Raw genomic sequence first — 20790 nt, 5'->3', positions numbered from 1 at the left:
TACAAGAAGCATGCTGTAGGTAGCTGTGGAAAGTGTCTTTCTACTTTCAGTCCCTCAGGGTTAAGCACTGTTCCCTGAAGTACAAGAACTTTGAAATCTCATTGCTTGTTTGTTTCCTGCCACATGCCGTTTTCCTGCCTCTGAAAACAAAATGTTGGTCATTTGGGAGCTTCCTATTACTTTCAGATAGCAAAGATAAAAGGCTGGGAGAAGCAGTAAATCTACCAAAGCATACAAACCAAAGGTATTTACCTCTTCTATATCTGCTAAGATTTAAGTGACACCTACTCAGTGGTCATTTACATGCAGTTCTGTGCATGCCAGTAAGAGGTATGCTAGAAGGAAAAAAAAACCTTGCAAACATCATAAATAAGAAATGAAACACTCCCCCAGACCTGGGTCTCCAGTGCACATATATTAATTACACACCAGAGAGTAAAGCCTCAGTATGTGCAAGCATTTAATTCATTATTTGCATTTATTAAAAACATTCCTTTTCTCTTTAACTATACAGTAACCCAACAGTGAAATAACAGCAATTCAAATGTGGTCATTTACAGACATGCGGTTTCTTGTGCCCATTGTACAGTGCAGCGCTGCCAAGTCTCACACCTTAGGAGTAAGCTCTTGCTCTCTCCTCTCTCTGTCACACATGTACATGCACACACATACAAAATTTACATGTCTGCTCTCACCTGTACTCTTTTGGGAAAACCCACAAATTTCATCAATCTCACTCATACAGATTTAAAAATCCTGGCAGCTTTTGAATAGCTTTTCTTCATCAGCTGCAATTAAGTGTTGGAAAAGAAATCCAAAATGTACAGAGAGAGTCTTTCTCCTTAATAGGAAATGCTAGCAATAGTATGTGATTTCTAATATGTTCCAAAGTTTTGCCACGCCATCTTACTGGAAGGCAAAGTCTGCATGCCCTGTGATTAGATTTCCTTAAACACTGGGCAATTCAGTGTTGTCAGCCATAATATAAAACATTATTTATAACTATTTAACTGTTTTAAGAGTATAGTTAATAGCTTTCTGTAACATGATCTTAAAGAAGTTGATTAAGTGTGCTTTACAACGTGACCAGAAAGAGCTTCCGATTAGTGACATCAATATATATATATTTTACATCTCACATGGCCCATACTTTTAAAAGTTGGGAGTGTTGAAATAGGAGTCAAACCAAAATGAAATCAAACCATTAGAACTGAAGCATTTCCTTACCACACTTCATCAATATCACCATGTCATGCCAATAGATTGAATATCCATAACATAAAGTACCTTTCTCTGGTAATAAAGCCTAGAAATATATAATTTTCCTGTCACTCATACAAAGCAAAGATGAGCCTCCGGGGAAGAATTCAGGGCTGGATCCAAAACTCATCATGGCTTTGGTTCAGGCTGTAACACAGAAAGTAAACAGAAAAAATGTTAGGCTCTGGATCTGAATAACATTTTAAATATACCCAAGGTTAAACAGATGTGATGGGGACCCATTTCTAATTTTAAGGCTATAAACTGCTAAAGGAGCTCAGCGGTTTAAAAAGATAGTGTAGGTATGAAAATAGTAAATGTTTTCCAAACATGCTCAAGTCTGTTCCCCGAGCATCCATAATTGCCTCACACTTCTTCTGGCAATTCCGGTTAGCTGCTTACAGTTTTTATTCCTCATTCATCTTGTGCTTGAAGAGGGACTAGTCTCATCCTGGCAAAGAAAGTCTCAGTATAATTACAAACCAGGACAATTTTTATGTCACAGACTGAATTTCAAGCCTCTTTTGAATCTAGTAATGTTCAAATCCAGTTGCTGCATTCATGTACATTTTTATCTTATTTAATATTTCTATGAAACCCACAATCTTAATTTGCCATTGCATATTTGTCCTCATATTTATGCACTTAAGAAATTGAGACACTAAGAAAAGGGTTCTGCCAGCTTTTTATTTCCAAATAAATACCTTGGTGAAATGTTTTTCACCGACAAAATGAGACATATATTCTTCGGGAATTGTACATACAGACACAAAAAGAGAGAGAATTGATTTTTTTTCAGCCTTAAGAAAAGAAGGCCACAGGGAGACCCTATCGCTATCTACAACCAGCTAAACAGAGGGACAAGAGGCAAGTGACAAAATTGGAACGTAGGAAGTTCCAATTTGGTATAAAGAAACTTTTTTACAATGAGTGTTTTTAACCACTGGAAGAGGTCCTCTACGTGACGGTGGAATCTCCATCCTTGGAGACATTCAAAACGTGGCCAGGCAAGGCCCTGAGCAACAAGTTCTCCTTCAACCTGCTCTGGAGGTCCCTTCCAACCTCCGCAGTTCTGATTCTATGACATATATAGGGAGAATTGCATCAAAAAGATACTTGACATTCAGCATTTTTCCCTTTAAAAAATACCCAAATATTGGCTAAACACTGATTCTACATGCTTAGAGTACAATTCTTGTATACATGATCAGTATACAATTTGTCGTAAAATACTGGCTTGAATGAAAACAATTTCCTGTTACTGAAACCAGTGGGGTTGGAAAGGTAAAAATCAAGTCACGAGATGGGATTATTGTCATCATATCTGTAATAAGCTTTTCTAATTGAATTAGTGTATTAGTGTTAGAGAGTGTCACAAGACTAGGGATTCACTAGAAATGGTGATCAAACTTGTTTTTTATTTTACAATTTTAAATATTTTGCAGAGAATGTAGGCAAAGATAGAAAAACAGTGGGGTTTTTTTCTACTCAAGAGCAAGTTTTCCAAAAGATTTATATCACATGGATGAATTTCAGGAGGTAGTATCTCATGATCCTTGCCTAGAAAATTCAGACTGATTAAGGCACTCAACCATTAATTCTCAGAGCAAGTGCAAGTTTCATCAGTTCCAATCACATTTTTCTTGATCTAAATCTTTGTTTGTACCAGTACATGCATATTGATTGTTGATCCTGGGATCACAGTGCACAACTTGTCCATTTGGGTGAAGTCCTTAATTTCTCAAAGGGGCAAAACAAAATGAGAAAAGGCTCTGCACCGTCTTTCTGTATAATTCTAGAGGGATAAGATTGGCATCTAAACTTAGGATACAAATACATACATGAGAACACTTATTAAATCATCCATTTCCTTCAATAAGAGATGTTCTTAATTTGAATCATTGAAGAAATATTTTTATATTACATATATATTATAACCACTATATATGTGTGGGTAAGATATAGAGTTTAAAAATACGTTTTTTTCTGAAAATTGGGGATATAAGTACAAGAAAAGATTATTCTTGATTTATTTGTCCTAATATTTACACTGTACATGTGACAACCAGCATACATAGTTTGCTTTTACCTCTTACACACGCATTTAGCAATAGAAATAACTTAATACTGAATTATGACTAAGCCATAACTAACTCTTTTGACTGAATGAACAGTTATGAACTGAGCACAGAAATACCTGAAGTTTCTTAAAAACCTCAGAATTGGAGATCATTTTTTTTTAATTAGGAAATCGAGTTTTTTCCAAGCATTCACTGTAAAAACTATGTTAGCTGCCAAAGAACATCTTTATTTCAAACTTCCCATTATATATTCCCATAAACCAGCATTATAGTGTTAAATGAAAGCAAAACTACTTGTTAGTCTCACCAACATTGATACTCTCCAGCTAGTGACTGTAAAACCCCAAGTCCCAGCCCATATGAGAACAGCATCTTGTGACTCTGACAGCCCTTTATCAGGTCATACAGAGCAAAAAGCAGCGAGGAGAAGAAATGGAGGATAGAGATAAGAAGAAATAGCTCTCCCCACCTCCTTAGAAATATTTATTGCTTTTCTGATTAATGTACCATTTCCATTTTCCACTACAAAAATTGATCTGTTCTTAAAGGAGAGTGCTGCACATACACTTCTTGTGTCCTCTAAAATGATCTATTAGTACAATGCAGGGAATTTATTGTTTTCTAGGGAAAATGGAATATATAGATGGTATAAGGGATTATTAATTGTGTATACAAATCAAAGGATTACTTAGTAACCTGTGATACACCTGAAGACATAAGATTATTTTCAGAAACAAGAAGCGTGAAACAGAAGCAAGTACAATGAATAACCGTAATTATTTGAAAGGACAGTTTCTATGCTCCAGCGTAGTTTCATTTCTGTTAGGACTGACTATGAAAAAGCTGATGAACTTGTCAAAAACCTAAGTCAATAATTCCAAAAATTAATTCTATAACATAATATAAATCCTAATAATAATATTATGTCTCTCATAACCTGTTTGTTGAGAATACACATGAAAACATATAAGAAACAGTAGCAACAAAGAGGTAAAGGTGATCGTGATGACAATTTGTGGTAGTAATCATCGTCGGGCATACTGGGAGAAGTCCCTCATACCAACGAGGGTTACTCATCACTGTTCACTCTTACTCAGCCCCGTTACTCTGGTAAGCGATCTATGACTCGACTTTGGATGAACATCAAGTAGAGTTAGCGTATTTATGAGGTAATGTACTTTCATGGAGATCTGCCAATGTGCGCAGGCAGAACTGTGTGTAAACATTTATGGTCACTCTTATCTCACCCCTCTGTCGGCTTGGGGAGACCTGCAAAGGCTGGGAGATTAATGGTGGCGACTTACGAGGTGCAAGTACGCCTGTGTTTTGGAAGTGGGGCAGAGGAGGAGATGATTAAATTAGGGTACGTGAGTATTGTAGAGGTAATGTTGTGATAATGAACATGAACGGAGGGAACTGTGGCAGGGGGCAGGTGTATTTTATGGAGCTAACAGCTGCAGGGCTCCACACGCGCTGAGCACAAGGCCCTGCTCAGGCCCTCTCGCCCCCCGTGAAGGCATGTGCCTGTAGCAAGGCGCGAAGGCCTGAGGGGCCTCACGCGGGGCGGGGCGGGCCTGGCTGCACCCCCCGCAGGCTCCGGCTCCGGCTCCCCGCCGGCGGCCCGCCCCCGAGTGGGCAGGGCCGGGGCGGGAAGTGACGTCGGCGGGCGGGGCTGTGAGGCGCCGATGGCGGAGGCTCTATGCTGATATCCCCGGCGCCCTCCGCGCCTGTCTGGGTAAGGGGTCCCCCTGGTCCTGGCTGTGGGGGGACGGGCAGGTCCGACACCTTCTTTGCTGCCGGCCTCCGGCAGCTGCTGGGGCGGGTGGGGCAGTTAGGCCGCGGGCTTCGGTTCTGCGCCACAGGCCGCGGCGGGGAGTGCGTTGCGAAGGCCCGGAGCAAAGGTGAGGCCGCGGCGGGCAGGTGAGGCCGCGCCGGCCGCTGACGGAGCAGGGGGGTAGGGAAGGGACGGGAGGCGGCAGGGTGCAGGACGGCCCCGCGGAGCGGGGGGAGGCAGGGCAGCTCTAGGCCGGGAGGTTCAGGTGTGCCCCGTCCCGCCGGGCCCGCAGCTGGCGGACTCCGGGAGGAGCTGGTTGGGGCGGTGCGGCTCGTCCTGCTTTTGTTGTTCCTGCCTGACGAGCTTTTCCTCCTTCCGTCCTTTTCCGTGCGTAAAACCAAACGCGTCCTTCAGCCTCCCCGAGGGAATCGCTTGTCATGTCAGTAATGAAGCCCCAGCGTAGCTCTTCCTTCTCCTCCTCCCCTCTTTCCCAACCGGTAGCCGTGAGCTAGGTAAGCAAGCACCCAGCATTCCCTAAACTATCCTTGGACTGGAAGTAGATCTCAGCTTCACCTGAGCTCCAGAGATTTTCCTGCTGGGGAACAGTAATCCCAGATGATTGTGCTGGTCTGCACGAGTTCAGATAGTTCTGCTTTGGGCTTGGAAACCAGCCTCCCTTTACTGGTTTCACTAAGAGTAGTACTCAGCTGTGGCAGCTGGCAGAAGTGAGTGTTTGGGTTTGGTTTTTTTTTTTGTGATATGTGCTTAGAATAAACTATCCAATTTTTAAAACAGACCTATTTAAAAAATAGTTAAATTCAGTCGTTTTTGTTACAAATGTTTTGTTTGCTCTTTTAGTAATTATTATGGGTAATGAAAACTGAAGCAGTCTGTTTCGTGTCAGTATTATTTGGCTTTAGGTACTACTGAATTACTAAAAATGAATTCATTTGTTGCACTCGAAAAAAATCAAGGCTATTCTGTTTCTTTTAGAATTGTAGAAACTGCTGCTTCATACCATTTGTAGTTCAGAGTGGGTTTGAGAAATGTCTTAAATGTAATCCTCTGTTTTGAGAGGTGTGGGAGTTTTCAGGGTTGTACTATGCCATAAAATTTCCTACGCTCTTCTGGACTCCGAAGCTAGATAACAGATAGGATTTCTGTGTACCCTATTGTCTCTCAAAAGCTGTCTTTTGATCTTTACTCAATTTCTTGCTTGTGTAATTTCTTGGTTTTGTCCTTTGTATCTGTTAATCTTCACAAGCTTGGAATTTTATCTTATTGTGTTGTTCAGGGTGCAAAACTGCTTTTTATTTAACATCTGATACATCAAAATAATGTCATGGCTGCCCATATGTACTTCATGTGTTACACTAAGTTGGGCAGTAATAAGATTAAAACGTTGAGGGTTTAAGCCTAAAAAAATCCCTGTTTACCTTTTCCTTGTTTTGAATTATGAATACCAGCTTACTTCAGAGTGCATTTTATTTCAGAAAACGTGAGCTCTTTGCTACTTTTTTTTTTTTTAACTGGTGGAAAGAAATTTTAAAAGGATATAGGAAATACACAGCCTTTAATTTTTGAACTTCTTGAGACTTGCAGTGGCCCATCCCTTTTTGGGATTGGTTTTCAAATATCTTCAATGAAAGTAATGTATTATGTCACACACTTGGCAGTTACCTCATTGAAGATGTGAATTTGCTTGGTCAGTATAAAATTACTTCTAATAGCAATTGCAAGAACAGGATGGCTCATCTTTCTAGAAATGTGTTAGGTATATAAGGCCCCAGTCCTCCTAATACCAAATGTTTTGACAAACTTGTGATTGTACGTTGAAATCAAAGACTTGAAGCTTGCCCGTTTTATATCTTTGACAGATATTGGCAAATCTGAGGAAGGGACATTCTTGTTCTGCTTGTGAAGCATCTTGCATTGCTGTTATTTTTAGCACTATGCGTCCTGAGTGAAGTGGTGAATGGAAAGCATGATTAAAAGCTTTTGCAGTCCAACCGATTAGTGTTAATCCGTCAAACTGCATGCATACCTAAACTTTCCCACTATCAATGAAGTCCATTGTTTATGGTAATGAAGCTAAACATGTAGGGCTGGGAGCATGTGTGTTACAGTGAGAACAGTAAAAGATGCCCACAGACTGCTAAACAGAGGCAAGAGAACTCATTTGAAGAAGAAAAAACACCCAAACAAACCCCTCCTGTTTAGATAAACTTTCTTGTTTTTTAAAAATGTCTTAAAATGCAGCTTTGTTACTTCTAGTGAGAGGGGAAGAAAAACTTCACATATAAAAATGCTGTGCAAGGCACTGAGGAGTACAGATTCTGAGAAAAGTTTAAAGTAGGGAAACTACAGAGCTTTGTTTCTCCTTGCCTGACACATCCAGAACCATTAAGAATATTTCATTAAGTTAGAACCCTGCTTTGTTTTCACACCACTGATTTTTATTTCCCACTTTCTGTCAGTGTATTAGAGATATAATACGGGGGCCATTCAGTTAAGCAATGCTTTCTTTCCATCTTGATGTCATCGCTGAAATGACTGCCCTTTTATTCTGAGAGGTGATTGTTTTGGAGTGATGCTGAGGCAGTGCACTTTGGTGGACTTGGTCTATAGCTATCTGTTTTCAAAACAGAGGAACTAATTGTTAGGCTTCTCTGTCTTGTATATTTCAAATAGATTAATTTTTTTAACTTAACTCATTTTTCCACTATATTGAAGTAGCAACTTCTACAATTTTGTTACAGATCGATCATGTCATCCTTTCAAGAAGTTCCGTCTTCAGCTACCATGTTGCAGACTTCCAACTTTGCACATGTGATTTTTCAAAATGTGGCAAAAAGTTATCTTCCGAACACACACCTTGAATGTCACTACACTCTGACTCAGTTTATCCATCCTCATCAGAAAGACTGGGTTGGTATTTTCAAGGTGAGTAAAGCTTGTTCTATTTCTATTTCTCAAATGTTTACTGTCTTCTCTCTTACCAGTTAAAAAAAAATTTTAAAAAAATCCAACAAGAGCTCTCATAAACTTAAGTGGAACATCATTTAGGTGATGTATTGGTTCCTGCTGTTGGAGTGTGAGTTTTGTAACAAAGATCAAACTGGAGATCAAAACTAGAGGAATGAGTACACTTTAAATCTGCTGGAGTAAAAAGAAGGTGTGATGCGGTGGTGTCGTGCAGAATTAAATGGAGATGATTTGAGAAGAGATGCATGGGCACAGAGTGACTTTTTGAACAAGACTATATGAAGAGTTTGAGCCAGAGGAAGTGTGAAATGTGTGTGGAAAGAAAAAAAATTAAGGGGGAGATATCCTGACCCATGTCCCTATCTCGTTTTTGTTGCTAGAACATGCTGAACAGTATAGATCACTAAAAGTATTCAAAACAGACCCTTGGAAAAAGGAGAAGAGGTGAGGCCACATCTAAGTTGCCTCGCGTTAGTGATTTGATTTATTTGGAGTTATTTTTAAAAGTTAATAAGGTTTCATTTATAGGATTAGAAATTGATTAATTCTTAACATCTGCTTCTATTTTAGACCTTGATGTATGTTTCTTTGTCAGTATAGCTCCTAGTAGATGATGCTTAAATTCCTTACTGGAATGGTTTATAGAAGTTTTCATTTGAGCTTTAAAGAAGTGATGCTTTGGCAGTGGAGAAGGGTAACAGACTATCTTGGTACTGGAGGACCTTTCCCTAGAACTGTCCACTGTTTAAAAAATGTAAATACTTGACTTCACTGTAATCTGCAGATCACCAGTGGATTGTTTGTCTTTATTCAGGATAAATTACTCTTCTACAAAATAGAAGTACTGTGCTCTGTAACAAAGCAGAAGCATTTTTATTGCTATATGCAATGACTATACCGTCACTAAATTGTGCGAGGGAGGCATTAACTTACAAGCAGGCACATTTCTGTAGTGAGAAGTTTGTAAAAATATATGTATATATGTGTTGATTACCTGCAGAGTTTTGACAAATAGTGTAACTGAGCGCACTTGAATGTTTAGATAACAGCATTAATGAAACTTTAAAAAAATCTTTTATCAAAACTTTAAAGAGGGTGCTGTTCATATTACACATAAGCATTTTGAAATTAAAGTGTAGCTTGAGAAGTGAATATTGTGGGTTTGTCTGTTAATCTAAGTGAGGGAGGTAATCAGATAGGACCCTAAAAATACTAATTAGAAAAATAATTTTTAAAAAGTGTGAAACAGTTTTTCAGTGACTACAGGAAATACTGTGTACAATGTACAGGTATCTTTGATTTCATCTTGGCTGTAATGATGGATTTAGTAAACTATTGAGGTATGAGGTTTTATTCTACTTTAGTAGTGGCAGGTAATAGAGCTTTGGCAGTCATTTGAGGAACATGTTGAGCTGGCATAAGGTAGTACTACTGCTGAAAGGAACATCATATTCTTTTATGCAGGGTGGCTTATTTCTTGTGCTTCCTCTCCTTTATGTGAAACAAGCTCTTGTATGATGAATCAAATCAGGGAATTGATTGAGGTTAAGACCAGTGTTTTGGGACTGGATTTTTTTAAATGGAATTCCCCAACTGAATTTCCTGTTCACCTAATTCTCGTCAACACAAGAGAAGGAAGCATTGCAAGATGGGGAAAGGGAGGAAAATTGTTTTCTTTTTTTTTGACTATGTCAGCTTATGCTGAGTAAGTGTTACGAATATGCTGTCTTAGTATATTTATAGTACAGTGAGTTAAATGGAGGCAGCTGTCCAACTGTCTCTGTGTCTACAAATACATATAAGTAATGTTTACAGTAAAATAAATTGTGAAAATGTAGTCGTCTTGGGATAGGTAATAGACAGAAGTTGTACTGTACTGTGATCTGAGTGTAAAAATGAGTGACTTCTAGAGAACTGATTGTTCCTGGACGATCAACAAACCACCTGGAGGTGGTTTGAAAACTGATGACACAGGCAGGGTTTTTATCATTTACCTTTCTAAAACATGTAAGAAGGATGTGATGTGTGTTTAGTAAAGTGATTTTCAGCATTAAAAAAAAAAGCAAATCTTGACTAATTATGAGAACAGTAATTCATGGCCTTCTGTATTGGCTTAGTACGCAAGGAAAGCGAGACTGTTAACGTAGAGGGAATAGAAGTCCACCTTGTCTTTCTGAGGTGAATAAATTGCTTAGAAAACAAACCTGTTTAAGCTGGTGTCATTTAACTTTTGCCTGGACTTGCACAGAAAGTTACTAGTGTTGTACTAACGAATACTAGACAGAAGAAAAAGGCACATAGTTTAAAAACAAACAAAAAACCCTAGCCAAAAAACGTAGTGGTAATTTCAGATTAGTGTAGAAAATAAGCATGGAATAAGATTTCTGCCCCCCGCCCCCATGTGAACATTGTGTTGGTTCTGATTCTAATGTTGACCTTTGTTCCGTTTTAGGGGGCAGTGGCTTCGACTGTACTCTGTCCTGTGTTTGCTCAGCTGGTTAGCTAAGAATTTTTTTATTGAACTGAACAAAATCTATAGGTATCTTTTTAAGTAGATGGTTTTAAATTACATTGCAAGTCCAAGTACATTTCTTCAGCGATGATGTCTTGAGTAGATATTGGTTATTTGTATCCTTGTATCATCCCGTTTGTTTTGCTAGTCCAGCTGTTTGTGCAACTGCATAGTGAAATGGATCAGGGAAGCCATCTGCCAGAAAAATACAGCCCCTCCTCCCCCAGCTTTTACCACCTTGTTTCACAACTGGTTGGTTCTTCAGCTTGATCACTGTGTGATGCAATGGGCAACTGTACTGGCATCACTGTGATGGAAACAAGTGGACGAGGAAGCTGTGTGGGAGAAGGGCTACGCCTACTTTACTGGCATGGCTGCTTAATGTGGAATGACAAATGAAGCTTCTTTTTAAATCTTTCGTTAGAGTTCTGGTCTGAAGAGCAGTTTTTAAGGGTTTGGTTTGTCAGTTTGTTTCCTTTTAAAATGAAAATGGAGCTAATAGTTCCAGAAGAAAACCTGATTTCATATACTGACTCTTAATTTCTAGCTTGTGAAGTTTTTAGATGTTTCGATAGTATGCACTACAGGTCTAATAGTCTTTTTATTCATGCATATTTGCATTTGTGATTATTGTAGTTGCCATTAGCATTGTGCAGCTTATGAGAAAAAGTGATGTTAGAAATGGAATCCTTGGTAGAAGCCATAAATTGCTTATAAGAATTTCTTTCTGTGTCGTCTTGTGGTTATTTATTCATTTGTGTATTTATTACAGAATTTCATTTTGCTCTTCATTATATCAGTCTTTTCCCACCTAGTGTACATTCTTTTTCACTTGCTAGACTTAATAATGCTTGTGAGTTTTCCACCCCCTCCCTTGGCATGTTTCCAGTTTTCTGTGTCTACTGAGTGTTCCACTTTCATCACTGAGTATTGGCTTCTATTTTGTACTATGGAAAGATAGTGTCTTCAATGAAAGGTACTGCAGCAGGTTCCTTCATGTTTGCAGTTGTTTATTTACAGATATCTTCTTCTCAAGGATATTTTAAAATAAGGATACTTAAAATAAGGAGTAAAGGCAAGATAAAGTACTGCATCCTTGTTCTTCATCAGAGGCATCAAAAAGGTCTTGTTAGGAGGTAGAATAGGTCTAGAACTTAACCTGAGGTAGGGATTTGTGGCATACAGCATTATGACAAAGAACTAAATAGATCTGTGAACAAATAACAGTTCTTCTAAAACTTAACAGATTCTACCAACTTCTCTGCATATGCTGTAGATGAAATGTGTTTTTTGTCGTTCCCAGCATGATTTCAGTTGCTAAATGGTGAACTTTGTAATGCTGAGCGTAAGGCTTTTAGTGGTGGTAGTAGTAGATTTAAAACTGTTCCCAAGAAAGTAACTTTCTATTGTTTAGAAAAATGCAAACCCAGTTTTCATAAACTGAAAGGGTAATGTTGCATATAGGAGAATTATTTCAGATGTAACAATTTTCTTACAAACTAGATGTATCTAAAAGCATACACTGCTTTTGGGATTGGACCTTTTGCAAAAACTTGGAGGGAGAATGAAGTATAATAATGAAGGTGATGTTACCCTTCAGAGCAGAAATCTGAATATGCAGAATTTTTATTCTTTCTTTTATTCTTTATTAATCTTTCTTTTTCTTCCTTGTTCCCTACAGGAGGCTTAAAAACAGGTTTTGACTCAGTCTTCAAGTCTGTTGTCTTTCATTGCTGCTACTTCTTTTTGCTTTTTTGACATCCTAGAGGGTCATCTGTAATCAAGTGCCAAAAGATATTGATTAGTAATGTCCTTGCTTGTTACCAAGAGAAGAAAAAAAAAAAAAGGCAGTTCTACAGATAAGTACTGGTCTAGTACTTGGCATGGACATCCTGAGCCCAAGACCCTCTTCATGCAGTTTTTTCTGTGCAGAAGAACCTAATGGTTCCTAGTGTGGAGTCAAAGGGGAGAAGGCTTATCATTCTTGATAGATTTCATAGGAGATCTGTACTCCCAGAATGATCCAAGAGCAGTGTCCCCTTTTTATTCTTCTCTGCTTCTCTCTGATTAATCAAAATCTGGAGAAGCCTTTAGGGTAATCCAAACCTAAACCTTTGAAATGAGGAAAAATAATATGTGCACTACATCTGGTTGTAAAAATGATCTGTCTGGTAGGTGGTCCTAACTTCCGGATGGGGAAGTCTACATCTTGTGACTTTATTTCACAACAAAGTGAAATAATCATATGGCCATGTGATATTTCTTGCATTATTAATGCATAATGTCCAGACTTGCAGAAGTGTTTGAAAAAACTACTTGGCTTTTAGGAAGAAGTGCTTACGTCTCTGCCTAGGGCATATGTGTGCAAGTAGGACTGACAGATGTTCTGTATATGAGGCAGACAGGCTTAATGTAAATCTCAAAGGCACAAGGAAAGAATGTTATGGGCATAATAAAGATAGTGCTTCAAGAGAGTAGCATTAAAGGTATGGGTGTTTGTGGGGTATATCATAATACTTTCTGGTTTTCTGAAGATATGATTTTGCTGAGGCCAACATGCTAGAAAGACCTGCGATATCAGCAGGTAATCTTACATATGTTAAGCTGATGGCTTTGGGCTTGCTGTGTCATTAACTAACTATTTCATCAAAACTTTTCTGTTCCTCAGTTCTAGTTGTTGTATTTTTCTAAGTAATCTACATTACCATTCTTCTAGGATGTTGACTTAAGTTATAGACATGCTTTGGTATTCACTGCCTCAATATGCCCCTAGAGAAGAAAAGGAATTTTTTTCTTTCGTAATGTCCGCATTTTTAATATCCACAACTTAAAAATGGTGATCTGACATTCTGGTAACTTAACATATGGGAAAAGCTGTATAACGAGGATTGGGAAGATCTTAGTAACTTCTTTGAAGGTGCCTGCTTGCTCTGAAAGGGTACTCGGTATTTAGGAGGTCACACCTGAGCTACTGTTTGTGCATCAGTGCAGTACCCTTATTTACACACAATTTAATTTCTGTCTTTTCAATGTACTGATTTATAGCAAACCTCAGAATTAACTTGTCTGTGGTCAAAAACCTCTGTAACAGAATTTAACAGTGCATTTAATGGACACCTAAGAAATAGCTTGGTGTTTGTGTTGTATGAAGACAATAGAGATATGTTTTTGTTTAGTACTCTGGGTTATTTGGTCTCTTTTGGACTGCAAATAACAGTACAACTTGTGGGAGTCATTTCAATATTGTGATCTTGTCATAGTTTTTTTTTTAAGATAACAATTACTTCCATATATACAGATCATGTTATGAAGTACAGTGCAACAGCTGCATGTGTTATTGATCACATGCATATTGAAATACAGTTTTTCTGGCATGGAATCATCACCGCACAGCAGGGCATGATAGATTCAGGAATGTGTAGTGGACGGTATGTCCTGTTGTTAAAATAGTTGGGAATAGAATTATTGGAATTCAGAATGTTTTGAGAATTGCTGTATCCACAAATGAGAGTGATTCTGTTGGCTTCTGATTTACCTTCTTTGGAAAGACATGTCTTAAATAACTTGTGTGGGTTTTTTTTAAAGAAAAAGAAGTCCATGGCAATGTTGTTCACTGTTTCTATACCAGATGAAGAGAATCATAATCTGGGTTTACCTGATGTTACATTTGACAAGAAATTTTGATGTTTAATTCCAAGTGTCATTAATTTTCTAACAATATTTGCTATGGTAGATTTGTGTGGTCAGAGACAGAATTGGTATAACAAAGTGTTCAGTAGCTGGTAACAATTTTGAAGTAAAAGATTGTGCTAATTTATAGTTTTCATGAAATGTGATAGTAAATGAATATTTCACTTAAACCCTATCCACCCTTTTAAAATACATTTTTCATGCTTATCTCTTAAAGTAAACAGTAACTTTGTCACTCTTTGATCTGTCATAGCATTTCCTTGGACAGTCATTTACATATGTACCAGGTTTTCTTTTAGAGAGTTCATATTTATTTTGATTTATACCTAATAAGAGAGAAAGTTGATCCTATGGTCTAGGCACTCTGTCAATGTCATTTTGACATATGCCTCTGAACTATGAGGTAAAAATACAACCAATGAGAGATGATAATAGGTTAGGATCCTGATAGTACCTTGATACTGCAACAAATACCATATGTTCTCAATAGTGGAAGTTAAAAGATTGCCTGTACGTGTTCGTAACATTCAGCAGAGATGGACTTCTTCAGGTCTGGGCATGAGAGAACATACTAAGATTACAGCCTTTCATAAAGAGTCTAGAGTACCTTGCAGACATCTTCTATCCCAAAATGTTTCAGCTTTAGGGCTCCTTCTGTACAACAAATTTTTATCTCAGTGTGAGCAGCGAGGCAATGTCTGAAGTGAAGTCTTAAATGACTTGGACTGAGGTAAGTCAAAGTTGCATGTGGTATAAGGTGATCACAGACATACTAAAAAAAATGAGGCTGTAGCTTTGACTTCATTGTTTGCTTATTTTGAAATGTCTATGCCTTAACGTTACTAAAGTGGACTTTAATAAATATTTTTCCTCATGTACATGTTCTGAAGTTTTTTTACAGTTTGATTCTTTCAGAATTGGCATCTAGATATCATTGTTTGATGATGATGCACGTGTTCAAAAGTATATCACATCAGTGTTAACAGTAAACTATCAGTAATTTTACCCGGTATAAGCTTCGCTGCCCCTGGGTATTTTAATTTTTCCATCTGTTAATTGGCTTAGAACTTGTTACCTGTAGACTGTTATAGGCTACAGTAGCGCTAGCACTACTGTGACTTTCAATAATGTTACATGAACTCAGGATTATGGCACCAACCAAACCTGCTGTGGAGACCACTTCCTGGGATACTGGGCCCAATGGCATTTTGCTTAGACACTTGTGTTTTCTGTGATTTGGGTCAAAATAACGGTTTCTTACCACGTGAAATATGTAAAGGCTGCTGACTTACTGTTGTCGGTAATAATTATACAGTATAATGCATGTCCAAAACCTTATCTAGTGTCCATAATTTTGCTTCTTTCAGAGGTAGTTTATTGTCTTCTTGCAGTACTTAGGGTACTTTGCTAAATAACTTTCTAAACTATGTAATTTAACTTCTGAATTACAAAAAGGGCATAACTTTTACTCTGAAGAGTTTTATGGCTTTGGGTTGTTTTGTTTTGTTCTTTTTTTTTTCAATTGGGTCATATTAGGTATTTACAATACAGGCTCATTGGTTATGCCCAAGTTGGTTTGGCTGAACAAGTGTTTCCTGGGTTTGCTTCTTTGGTCTGCTGATGTTAGTATGTGTGTTGTATAGCTGGGTAAGACGCTCTCAATGCAGCAGAATGAACGCTGCTGTTCTTCCAGTTGCATAACAGCTTTCTGAGGCCAGGGAAGAAAATGCCAAGTGAGCTTCCCTTACAGTGGTGTTTCTTTAAAGCACTTCCTTTCAAAACTGAGGTGACTAACTTTACCAAGGCATTATAAAAGGAAAGAAATTGAGCAAACTAGAAAAATTGTGCTCCCCCCTATTTATTTTTTTCTAGTCAGCTAGCTTGCTTCTAGCTCTTTTGTGGAAATGTACTGTGGGTGAAATGTAAATGTGGAGAACCTAATCGCACTTTGTGGCCTTTTAATAAGAAAGGGGCTTGTATGTATGGGGCAGCATAGAAGAAAAAAAAACTTTCATGATGACTACATACCTATTTATTAGTAGAAGGAAAACCTGTCTGGTATGAATATTGCGAACAGTTGACTTGTGCCTGCTTGCCCAGCCAAATTGCAAAGTACTTGGTGTTAGACATCTTCACCTTTACGAGACTTAAACATTTCCACTGCAGCTACAGATTTGGCTTATATAACTAAAAAGTAGTTTATGATGACCTGAAGTGAAATAAGGCTTTTTGCTCAAAAGTGGGAAATAGGAATATAGGGAGTGGATTACTTTGTAATGACCTATTAAAACTTTCAATTTTATGGAGAGTGAATTAAATAAGTGAGTATTGTTTGAGTAACAAATCATTTGTACATAATAACATAATCTGGATATGACATGCTTGTAGGAAACGTGATGTTTAATCATGTGTGTTTGGTTTAAAAATGGGTTGAGAAAGTGAAAGTAGGATTTGATTTCTGAATTATTAATCTGTTGGTTAAACTCTGGAAAACAAGAGTGTTGGAATTTATGCATAGCTTTCTAATTTCAGAATTGATTTCTGAGTGGAGTTTGAGAATTAAATGTAGAGAAATGGAGAAGATAAAAGAATGTGTTAAATACCACATTAGGAGCAGAGACATTATTTCTAATTCTGGTTATAACGTGGATTTTTTTTTTTTTTCCTGTTGGTTTAGGGAAGTTGCATCATCTAAGTCTAATTTGCTCTTTTGTCTAAGAAATAAGGATGTTAATGTTTTTTGAGTTTTTAATTCTGAGCAAAATCTTTTCAGAGTTTTCAATGAATTCCTTAAAAAGTAATGGTGTGAGCACAACCAGTCAATGCATCCGATGATGAATTTGAGTTCAGAGTTCACAAGAAGTCTTTTGTGCAGTTTGACAGGTCATTCTCCTTTTTTCCCCTTCTGAACTTCAGAAGGTTTTGTGCTGGAGTTCTTGTGTAATTTGTAATGTTTTTGTGCTTGAATGTGGATATTGTCTGCCATTACCCATGCTAAATTCTTAAATTAGACTAGTAAACTGTGCCTCTTGTGCTCCTCCTGGCTCACAGAAAGTTTCACAGTGTGTCCCATTGAAATTTATCATTGATTTAAGATTTCCAATGGTAAGAAAGTACTAGTATGCCTTTGTTTCAGCTTTAGCACTTTGTTTGGAACTTGATTTTATGTTAGTAGTTGACAGTACTTTTTATTTGGTGTGGTTTTGGGTTGTTGTGGATTTCTTTTTTTTAATTGATATGTGAAGTTATTGTCATTAAAGGAATTCCAACTGAGTTTTTGTACAACAAAGTCTGTAGCTGTTTTGAACCAGATACTGTTTCACTTGAGTTGCTTTCATTTTGAAAGTGTTACTCTAATTTTTTTAGTAGTTTTTTGAGTCAAATGCTCTTCCAGTTAACAGTATCAATTAAAAAGGAAAAAGCATGTTTGTATCTGGGTTCTTTGTATGCCATTTTAGTTAGCATTCTAATAAGTGTTGTGGGTGTATGTGGTGTTTTTTTAACCTTTAGTTTCACATTTTAGTGCATCAGAATATATTCTTCGTTGCAAAATAGAACTGTAACTTCACATGAGGCCTAAACAGGAATTAAGTGTGGATTTCCACATCTTTCTCCTCATTTCCAGTTTTTCAACAGCTTTTAAGTTCTGATTATTAATGTAAATAAATGTGCTTGCAGCTTGAGTAGTTAGAGCATAAATTTTTAGAACTTGGTCAGTAAATGAAGGAAACAAAAAATGAAACTGTATAATTGAAGACTTGATTTCAAATATACTTTTATAATGGATATCATGTCTCTCAGTGACTCTTCTTTTTCACTGTTACTGAAATTTGAATACAGAAATGAAATTTATGAATCTTTCTTAGAAGCATTTGTGTGTTTTCTGTAATGTTTTCATGAATACAGGTGCTCACTGTTAGTCATATCAGCTGTTTTGGCAGTGGAAGTGGTCGAACTCTTGTTCTTACAGGCATGAAGATTTTTCTCTGATAACAATAAAAGACATTGCACTTTGTGTCTTATACGTTGTGCCAGTGCTGTTGTTTTTCCATTTTCTTATTTTTCTGAATAGAAATAATACTGCAAGTAAATTAAATAGTTAACAACTTATCTTCTATGGAGCGTTTAAACAATATTTAAATACAATCCGTGTTTACTTTTTAACAGGCGTTCATGTTTCAGTAGAGTACTAGAGAGAGTCTGGACACAAACTAAAGAAGCAGCCCTTCTTCTTTCTATTTTCATGTTGAGACCTTCTCAAATATTGGAGCATTTCTCTGCTTCTACTTAGTGATTTAAAATTCTGACATAAATTCTGCATTTGAAATTTTTCTCCTACTCTGTTACTATTCTGGGATTTTCCTGGAGACTCCTGCATAGATAAGATTGGAGATACGAATAATCAAAATAGATTTAGGATTGGATTTTTTTCACAGAGTGGATTCTGTGTTCCTGCTGTTTAAGTGCAAATACAGTGGGGTCAAAAGATCCCCATCACCCCAAGAACTGGAGCATCAGCTGCAAAAGGTTTTGCGAGATGGCAGGATAACCTTTATCTGCTACTCGAACATCATTCTATGGAGAAAATATTTCTGAAAATGAAAGACTAGGATTAATTTATCTGCTTTTAACTTAACAAAACTTACCTTTGAGTTTTCAAAGTACGAAATTAAGTTATATGCTGGCCAGGGAACTCTTTTTAGTCTGGGCTAAGGTATTGCTACCTCCAAATTCTGTAGCTTTCACAGTAAGTGGCATTTAAGTAACTGCAATGTGCAGTATCTTAAAACTGCATAAGCAATAAGTAAATACATCTATTTTTTAAAAGGTTCTCTAAGTTTTTCTCCAGTGTACACTACTGATTGATATTATTTACCCCATGCTAACTGTATTTAACAACACTTACCTGTGAAATCATCTGATTTCTTGAGTCTTTCACTATTACCAGGAAGATGCACAAAGCACAAATTCTTCTGTTTACGAGAAGAGCTTCAACCTGCCCTTTTTCAGTATGTTCCAAGGAGAATTGTATGGGCCAGTTGCCGTAATGGTCTCTTTAATTAAAAGAAACAACAAAAAAGACAACAAAACCACCTTACATGAACATTTGCCTTAAATAGAAATTTTTCTCTTGTCAGTGTAGGCCACTTAATGTCTTCACAACAAATGGGTTCTTGTGGGGCATTTGGACTCTTCACCCCATCTGGAGCCTAACCTGGAAAATGGTCTGTATTAATTGTTATAAGTTTTGTTGCTTTCATCAGCAGTCAGAGAAACAGACTAGCTTTTCTGATTCCTTTCGTTAAAATTGAAAATATTTTTTCCAAGGTAATATGCCTGATGCTGATGACGATGCTGTTCATTTTGCTTCCAGAGCTACAGTGTTTCATTTTGTTTTTCATGAAATCACTGTGGGGCTATTGACAAGTATTCCCATCTTCCTTCTCATCATTTTCACTTTTTATTGATTTCCTCTGTAGCTTTTGCCACTAGTTTTTGTTATCTCAATTTTTATTTCCTTGCTGTTAAGCAATCTTAAAATTCTTTTATATAGTTTTAACCCTCTTTTTAGGCAACAATTGGTTTTCCTTCTGAGCTGAAAGAAATATCTTTGTCAAAGGTCACATTTAGATTGTTGCTGAGCCATCCAATGTGTGTTTATAGTCTTGTATCTGTGATAGTATAATCTGTTGCCATAGAGAAGGTGATGACTGTGTAGGAGTATTTTGTATTTCTGAACAACTGCATACTTCAAAGTAGGTTTATTAAAGAGAATATTGTGGAAAGATACAAAGTACTAAAATAAAAGTTTCATTACAACCTGTTGATAGATTTTTTTTTTTTTTTTAAAGATTTAGATCCTAGGCCTAAAACATCCATTACTTAATTTTGTATTTATTTTTTTCTCAGCATATCATTACTTTGGTTTTGCTCCTTGTTTCTATTGTATAAGAAATAATCCTATGGAAGTTAATGATAATCATCATTAAGTAGGAAAGATGTTGAATAATGTTACTAAGTTAACTGGCTTTGCTGTAGAATACACAAATTTCCCTTTTTTAAATATATGCAACTGTGAGGAAGACGAGAGTTGTTCATATTTCCTTCTCTGCATTGTCATATTTTGACATGTGCAACCTGTAGCAGGGAAAAACCCTCATCTTCTGAAATTCTGTGCAGTGAAAAGAGCCGTTGGGTAGTCCACACCTGCTGATAACTTGCACGTGGCCATTAAGAAATAATTGCATTCTCAGGACTGTAAGAGTGTAAGATGAGGAGCTTTGGTAGGGGAAGCAGATGATGGGTGACAGGAGATATGGGGAATTGCTGGAGAAAAACATGTGTGTGATAAACTTCCCAGGGTATCCCCCACTAGCTTTTGAGGTAGAGAGTTAGAATAAAAATAACTTTTGATTTCAGAATAGATTATTAAATTTACAAATCAACATGTGATATCTAAAAAAAAATAAAAAATGCTACAATCCCAG

The 20790-nt window shown here is 37.2% G+C and overlaps 1 protein-coding gene across 4 annotated transcripts in view; it reads left to right on the top strand.

The window, feature by feature from the left end:
- Positions 1-4983: 4983 nt before the first annotated feature.
- TAX1BP1 (Tax1 binding protein 1) overlaps positions 4984-20790 on the top strand; it is a 66134-nt gene continuing 50327 nt past the window's right edge. For all 4 annotated transcript variants that reach the window (XM_068405134.1, XM_068405135.1, XM_068405133.1 and 1 more), the window contains exons 1-2: positions 4984-5076; positions 7875-8058. In XM_068405134.1, coding sequence (XP_068261235.1) covers positions 7882-8058 — 177 coding nt within the window. In that variant the 5' untranslated portion in view covers positions 4984-5076; positions 7875-7881. The remainder of the gene's footprint in view (positions 5077-7874; positions 8059-20790) is intronic.

This window comes from Nyctibius grandis, chromosome 7 (genome assembly GCF_013368605.1).
Source record: "Nyctibius grandis isolate bNycGra1 chromosome 7, bNycGra1.pri, whole genome shotgun sequence".
NCBI classification, from domain to species: domain Eukaryota; kingdom Metazoa; phylum Chordata; class Aves; order Nyctibiiformes; family Nyctibiidae; genus Nyctibius; species Nyctibius grandis.
The sequence above is the reverse complement of the archived record's forward strand: the minus strand, read 5'-3'. Positions and strand labels throughout refer to the sequence as shown.